Raw genomic sequence first — 8,214 nt, 5'->3', positions numbered from 1 at the left:
TGGTGTTTCTTCTCATTCATTATTAGTAATATCAAAGGGAACTTTTACTTATTTCATTAAAATTCAGACCAAATAGGAAAAGCACTCTGTAAATAACAGTATCCCTAACTTATTGTGAGTAGTGTATATATGCTAATAAACTATGCTAGTATTTTCTTCTTTTTTTAATGAAGAAATGTCATTACATCTACAGAAAACTTGATTCAGGTATGTGTGTTGTATGGAAAGTTTATGTGAGCAGTTGGAAGAGGTACCAATATCTGAATCTGCTTCCCATCTCTCCTTTTCAGGCTGTATATCTCTGCTCGGCATGGAGGGAGGGGGCATCGCTGAGTCCCAGATCTCAGCCTCATCAGTCCGCTACAGTTTGCTGGGCCTGCAGCGCTGGGGCCCTGAGCTCGCCCGCCTCCACAACAAAGGACTGGTTAATGCCTGGAGTGCAGCTGCACATGACAAGAATCCATGGATCGAAGTGAGACCAGTGATACAATACATTAACAGATTGATAACAAGGAAAAGCCAATAAGAGATAAAGGGGGAAATGTTTAGACCTGGAGGTCTTAAGTCATCAAGTTTTGGAATAGATATGTTTCAGCCAAATATAGGTTAATTAATTAATTTTTGTTCTTTATGTTGATGAAGTATCACACACTGGGGGGACTTTTGTTCACTGCTTCTACTTTTTTTGTTTTTTCTTTTTTTATATAAAAGTGTTTTAAAAAATGTTTGACATCCAGACATTAACTGAACTGATAGTTGCTTTAAAACTAAACAAACTAATCTTTGTGTCACTTATCTCTGTATTTCCAGATCAACATGCAAAGAAAGATGCGCTTTTCAGGTATCGTGATGCAGGGCGCCAGTCGTATGGGCACAGCTGAGTTCATCAAGGCCTTCAAAGTGGCCTCCAGCCTTGACGGCAAGATGTACACCATGTACAGAACAGATGGACAGAGGAAGGACCATGTGAGGAGATGCAACAAAAATAATTGCACTATATTGCATAAGTCTGTTTTAAACTGATTTATTTTTCGTTGATGTAATATTTAAAGACTTGCCAGTTGAGTTATAGCTGCCCCAATACACTTTACTGTGTTAAGATATACTGTCAATGAACCACAAGGGGGAGCAGCATCCTTTCTTTATGTACAAATCATACAGCGCATGTCACACAAATAAATCTTGTGATACTTTACTGTTACTCCTATGACAGTTTTAGAACTGCATCAACCATGAAACGGAGAAACAAGTTGGTTTTGAGTACATTTTACATCTGCTTAAAAACGACCACTATTGATGTGTGGCAATACTGAGTTCAAAATAAGAAAATATCATGCAACTGACTCCCCCCTCTTTCGCAGGTGTTTGTGGGGAACGTGGACAATGACGGCACCAAGACCAACCTGTTTGACCCCCCAATCATTGCCCAGTACATCCGCATTGTTCCTGTTGTGTGTCGCAAGGCTTGCACAATGCGCATGGAGCTGGTGGGCTGCGAACTCAACGGTAAACTCACACATGCACATGCGCATACGGTTAGTTTTCACCTTACTGATGTTGTTGAAACAAGCACAAGTGTTTCCAAGAAAAGAAAACCCAACAGCCATATTTTGAAGGCCAGTATTTAGCAACAATATTTCCTCACTAATTAGTTGCAGTTATGCACTCAGTGATTGATCATATTTCAAAGGATGTCACTCAGATGATAATGCGACTCTCAACACAGCTGCCATGAGTCTTTTCCAAGATGATCCTTAGAACTTATCAAAACCATATGATTATAATCACTACAGCAGAATGGATGCTAACGGGTCAAAGGTTTTTTTTCTCTTAAACTGCAGAGAATGGATTGGTCATATTCATCATCTAAACACTGTTACCCGAGCAAGCTAATGTAATACTTGGTTCTTTTAGGTCTTCTGTATTGCAGCAAATGTCTTTTCATCTGCTTTTTCTTTAATCTTAAGCCAGCGTGGTTCTTTCGAACTCGCTGGCGTCATTACACTGTCAGATGCTTGTCTCTCTTGATGGTTGTTTCATTTGTCAAATCAGTGTTTGTTGTTCTTCTTCCATCATGCTTCCCAGTTTCTGCATCATTCCTTAATTTTTGTTTTGCTTCACAACCAGCATGTGTTGTTTGTATAATCTTTTAAAAGCACAAACTTACATACTTTCACTGTTAAAAGTGTGTTTTCTTGTGCTTTTGTCACTTTCCCTGACTTAATTCCACTCCACTGAGTGAAACAGTTCTAGTGTGAAGTGTTTTCAAAACAAATGGGTGCTGTATGTGATGTCAGACAGCAATAGTGCAGCTGAATATTTTTCATGCATCATGCTCAGCTGCTCCACTAACTCACGTGACTTCTACAGTATGTTACAAACTTTAAAGATTATACAGTGAGCTCCACAACTTTGTTTCAGTTTTAGAATCTGCATTCTGTTCTTACTGAACATGGGAAATTATACAGAGTGAGAGAACTGTGAACTGCAAGCTTGTGGAGAATCACTTAGTATTGTGGGCGTAGTCAACCTGAACCACAGATGGTGGAAACAAAGAGTTGAAGGCACATTTAGATTCCAGTGTGACCTCAGCAAAACCTAAAACTGCACACTTCAAGCTGTATGCTAACATATATTGCCATACATCTGTCCATTGCATCTGCTGGTCTTGTCCTGCACGTCATCATCTCTGGGTGCTTGTTTGCCGCTTCACACCACTGGCTGGCCTGGGCCGCTTCCTGTCTGTCCCCTGTCCATCATGCTGTATTTCTCTCTCTTTCCGTTCCTCTTTTTTTCTGTCTCTTTCTTTCTGCCTTGTCTCACCTCCACAGTGTATTCAAACACTTCAGGTTGTTCAGAGCCGATGGGCATGAAGTCCCGACTGGTGTCTGACCGCCAGATCATGGCCTCCAGCACCTTCTGTACCTGGGGTATTGAAGCTTTCACCTGGCACCCTCACTACGCCCGGCTGGACAAACAGGGCAAGACCAACGCCTGGATCGCTGCCACTAACAACCGGTCTGAGTGGCTGCAGGTAGGAGAGGAGGACAAGTCAGAGCTGCATGTTGTTTATTAGTTTACCTCATGCTGTTTTTGTAAAGTTGTTTCTGTATCCTCAGGTGGACCTGAAATCTACCAAGAAAATAACAGGAATCATCACACAGGGGGCCAAAGACTTTGGCTCCATCCAGTTTGTTACAGCTTTCAAAGTGGCCTACAGTGATGATGGGCGGTCCTGGACTATAGTGAAGGATGAGACAACAAAGACAGACAAGGTCAGTCCAGCAACACATGGAACAAACCAAATTCATTCTGCAAGTTGTTTATTATATGATAAAAACAGAATTTAAGTACCAATAAAGAAATGTTTAACTGAAATAGAAGACAGTAATGTATGTGTAAATGCATGAGTAAGGTGTATGGAGAAAAAAAAATGTAGACAACCTCATGACATTTTGTAAAAAACTTTAAAGAGACAGTAAAACATTGAATTAAAACATATGCACATTGCTTAAATAATGGAAATAATCATTGGTTTAGATTAATGAAATAAATATTTCACTCTTTTGCATGTATGTGCTTTCCCAGGAAAATGTAAAAATACTGAGTAATGGTGAAGCTTGTGTCTGACATACTCGTCTGCACACCCGGAACCAATTATGGTAACCCTGGGACTGATTAGCGTTCTGTATGCATTCATTCATTTTGCATCCAAAAATCAATATATCTGCCAGATGTGAGCAGTATTAAGTCATTAAATCTAGGACGTGGCGCAATGACAGGAGCTCTGACTTAATCCATTAAACATTTATGATTGAAGTTAAGTTTATGCCCCAATCTACTTTATGTGGTAGAGTGTTACAATGGTTTATGAAGTTGTAATTGTCAAGGTTCCTTTTACATGATTTCTGCTTGTGTCTGTCCATTTATCTTGGAAGATTTTCTGCTTTTCACTTTTGCGCTAGTAAAACAACTTCCGCAAAGTAAAATAACTCATAACACTTATTACACATCATCTGATATCCGCAAGAAATGATCCCTAAAAATATAAAGTTAATCATCACACATACTACGTTAGTCTTAAATAGGAGTGTTTTAATTAGCATGGACCTTAGGTGATTTGAAGCAAAGTTGTTTCCAAGCTTAAGAATTTCTGATAAATTGTGGGGAAAATGTAAACTAGGTATCATTAGAGGAAAACAGTCTGAAACTGTAAATGACATCAGTATTTTCCAATCATATTTAGTCAACATAGAAACAAACAGTAAAAAAAAATATAGGGATGTTGCTATTATGTATTGTTTTAATTGATTGCCCTGTTCTATCCAGATCTTCCCAGGTAACAGCGACAACAACGTTCACAAAAAGAACATCTTTGAGCCGCCGTTTTATGGCCGATATGTCCGCATCCTGCCCTGGGAGTGGCACGAGCGCATCACCCTGCGAATGGAGCTTTTGGGTTGTGATGAGTAGCGCTGCCGTAGAACCCGTCCCCCCACCTCCTCCTTTCTCTACCTCCTTCCCCCTTCCAGCCTCCTCTTTCCTCCCTACCTTGTCCCTCCCCTCCTGAGCCACACCTGCACTGCCTTGCTCTCAGCCCTAGGGGGCAGCAAACACCAGAGTAGCACACAACCACCCAGACCCTGGCTGGTTGAAGGTGGGAGATGTTACCCTTAACCGCTGTTACCAGGACCCTTATTGAGCTAAGCTCATGTGTCCCCTCATTTCTTTGTTTCCTGATCTGATCACTCATCTTTTCCACCGGAACCAAATCTGTGATCTCTTCAAGAAGCAGGGCTGGGATCAGATTTTGTCCCACTTATTGGCTAAATAAAGGTGGGGATTCCCTCATTCCTGTGTCAGAGGTCAGGGGTAACAAGACTGCTGCTGTATCAGTTGGTGCTGCCTGGACTCTGATTATAGATCAGTTCTACCTGGAACATTGAACCTCCAAGACCCACGGCTGGTGATGTACATAAGCTCCACTAAAAAGCTTGCACACATCCTTTAACTGACCACTTGATGTCCCCTCAAGTCACAGAAAATATATATTATCTTACGTGGATACACTGATATGCATGATCAGTTATTTTTCTTCACCAAAATGTGTCTGCTCAAAAAACAAACAACCAAACAAAAAAAACAGGTTCATATATTGGCAAGTAACTTGAACTTTGTCTTCTGGTTTGTTGTGCTAAATTAGCAACTCATATCTAAACAATACAGTAAAACATATTTTTATTTGTTGAGCAAAGATAAGTGACTGAACATTTCAAGGGTTCCCACTGTGTGCTACAGTATTCCTTGTATTTCTCTGCAGTGGTTTGGACAGTAAAATCCTCTGTTTATGTTTCCTCATGTACATTTGTTTGGACTGCTTTAAGAGGTTTAACATCTGTGGTGTAAACATAGTGTTCATTTAAACATACACAAATAACAGCTAATAACAGACGAGCGAAAATCCTCCATTTATACAAGTAACTGTTACTGAACTGGTGCACGAAACTGTTTTCATGATTTGGCTGCTTCCAATCAAAGTATAAAGTCATGTCATCTTGTGCCAACACACCCTCAGGTTTTTGTGTTTGTGGGTTTATTTAGAAAAATCTAGTAACTACCGCACACACACACACAACTAAAAAGGAATCAAACATGTTAAGTCTCTGTCACTGTGAGATTTAATCAGTCAGTGAACCATCACAGTCTGTCTGTTTAGCAGCCAAACAGATGTGATCTCAAAGCCAGAGGACACACCCTCATTGACAGACAGGATGTTATAAACAAAGGACAAAAAGAGTTTAAGATCATTGTTGATGGGAAAGAGAAGAGAGACTGTTTATTGCTCTTGAGGAAAATGCCACTGAGATTTACACATGTGGCCGTCACGAGCTGGTATGGTGTGTTCTGCCAAGAAAAGGACATCTTACGCAACAACTCATGTTTTCAAGTCTTACATTATGTTTTGGAAAATGATCTCACCTTTGGCAGTATATGTTTTAGTCACTTGACCACTTTTTTTCTTTGTGACAGTTAATGCAGTTTTTCATATGCCATTGGCTGCTACAGGAGATGTGAATCAAATTTCATGAGGTGGTTTATTTTAGAAAAAAAGTCCCTTTTATGGTTAGTTTACAGTTAAATAGTCTAGGTTTTAACAGGCTGTTTGATGTGGAATGAATATGGAAGAAAGCCTGATATTTCTCCCCATCTGTGATTTTCACAACTACTTCAGACCTGGACACTTCTTTGAAATACTTCTGATCCATTTTTTTTTCTTCTTTTGGTAACAGCGTTCTTGGATTGGCAGACAGCTATCGATGTATTATACATTACACCAGTGTTTTGCTAGAATAACAGTATTAAAGCAGTAATTGTCCAAGAATTGTGTGTATTACTAATTGCTTAGCCTCATAAATTAAGAAATAACAACAATGTGATGGCTGCAAGTTTAAAAAGAATGATGGATATTATCGTCTCAGGTCAAAGCAGATCTGCTCCTAATGTACAGGAAGTGCTACTGAGCACTACTCCTTCGCTCACTCACGTGGCTGTGCTTCTCGTTGTGTTCACCCAGTTTCACTTTTTTATGGCACTTTGATGTTTGTGTTTTGATATTTGAAATATTAAAAAACAACCAAAAAGAAAAACAAACAAAAAAAAAACAGTATTGTGCATTGAAGAACAAAGAGTAAACATATTCGTTATTACATGTAGAGGTAAAATAGGAGAGAAAAACAGGCTTGCAGTTCAGTGTCTTTGTTAGATTAAACTGAGATTTAAAAGTCTGGGGGAATCTCTCGCTTTGGTTGCTAAGTGTTAATATGTGACATGCATATATAGAGTACTTTTGTACTGGGGTCTGTCCGCATTAATAGATGTTAATGTTTGCTGCAGATCTTTTATTTTGGGTCCAACATTATGCCTCCAGTTCAAAGCTGTGGCCCCGCTGATAAGACGGTAAAAGAGAAACCAAATTAAAGCTGATTTTAACGGTTCCACTGGACATGACACGACATGCCATATCATCTGCTTCTGCCGCCCCGTCACAGTATTCTAAACCTTTCCACCCCATGAATTATGAATTATGGGCTTGTGCAATATTATACTGTGTTAGTTTTGATAACAATGAATATTAATTCAAGATCCTTAAAAATGCATGAGGGGATAGCGGTGCCACTGAGAGGTCGCAGATGGATGTTGGTGTCAAACACTGTACAATATTTATTATTGTCGCAGACGATTCCATAACCCTTGTTATCCACATCTGCATGCATTTTATTGACTAGTGTTGGGTCAGTTTTAGTTTAACCGATTTGACTTCATTGGTGACATAGCTTCATTTCTTTTGGGTGTTCATCAGCTTTGATGTTACTATAGATATCTTGTTCCCCTGCTGTTTTATATGATTGATCAAAAAGAAATTGATGTGTTTTATTGTATTCTGAGTTCATTTCTTGCTATACTGACTGTTGACCTCATAGAATTTGGACTGGATTTTTATTTTTTTTTTAATTATTATTATTCCAGTATTGTGTTTCTAAGAAAACCTTATGTTTGGCCTTTATATCTTAAAATGAAGAATAAATAAAGAATTTAAAAACACATTTAATTGACTGTAACTTGCTTGAATTGCACAGCAGTAATATTTACATCTATGTGTAATACTGGATGGAATATTTAAGTAATATTACAGATCATAATACTGAATTAATTGGAGCTGTTTTCCATTTAAAAAGGTGGAAGATCAAAAGACCAAGAGCACTGAGGGTTGTTTTGCCTGTTTAGCATTTAAACGCCCCAGGGACCTAATCTCTTTATGTACCACTCTGCAGTCTTTTAAAGGTGTCTTCACCCGAGGAGGGCATGTCTTCTTCTCGCCTCATTACAATCCGTGAAGGTCACACTCAAGAAGTGAAATCCCTCTGTAAGGTTGGAACCATTCAATCATATGAAAATACATTCAGTGACTCTGTGAAGGTTAAATCATCATCTGTTAGCAGTGAGGAGCCTTTTTGTGCTAAAACATCAGTCCACCAACACAATAAATAAGGATTTAAGAAACTGCATTACATCACTTTTTGCTGTTCAGTTAATAAATCTCAGCTGATTATCAGCAGTTGATGATCTAGGTACCAAAAACCCTCCTCAGTAAACCAGCTGTTTTTCCTCTGGACTTGCTGGTAGTTACAGTCAATAACAGATTTCTTCTTAGCA

At 39.0% G+C, this 8,214-nt stretch overlaps 1 protein-coding gene across 1 annotated transcript in view; it reads left to right on the top strand.

Annotated features, from left to right (window-relative positions):
* Positions 1–7,604, top strand: part of mfge8b (milk fat globule EGF and factor V/VIII domain containing b) — a 27,835-nt gene extending 20,231 nt beyond the window's left edge. Inside the window, exons 6-11 of the mRNA XM_008293926.1 lie at positions 291–472; positions 811–966; positions 1,362–1,506; positions 2,850–3,034; positions 3,120–3,275; positions 4,330–7,604. Of these exons, the coding sequence (XP_008292148.1) occupies positions 291–472; positions 811–966; positions 1,362–1,506; positions 2,850–3,034; positions 3,120–3,275; positions 4,330–4,473 (968 nt within the window). The 3' untranslated portion in view covers positions 4,474–7,604. The remainder of the gene's footprint in view (positions 1–290; positions 473–810; positions 967–1,361; positions 1,507–2,849; positions 3,035–3,119; positions 3,276–4,329) is intronic.
* Positions 7,605–8,214: the final 610 nt, after the last annotated feature.

This window comes from Stegastes partitus, unplaced genomic scaffold (genome assembly GCF_000690725.1).
Source record: "Stegastes partitus isolate 25-593 unplaced genomic scaffold, Stegastes_partitus-1.0.2 Scaffold21, whole genome shotgun sequence".
NCBI classification, from domain to species: Eukaryota; Metazoa; Chordata; class Actinopteri; family Pomacentridae; genus Stegastes; species Stegastes partitus.
The sequence above is the reverse complement of the archived record's forward strand: the minus strand, read 5'-3'. Positions and strand labels throughout refer to the sequence as shown.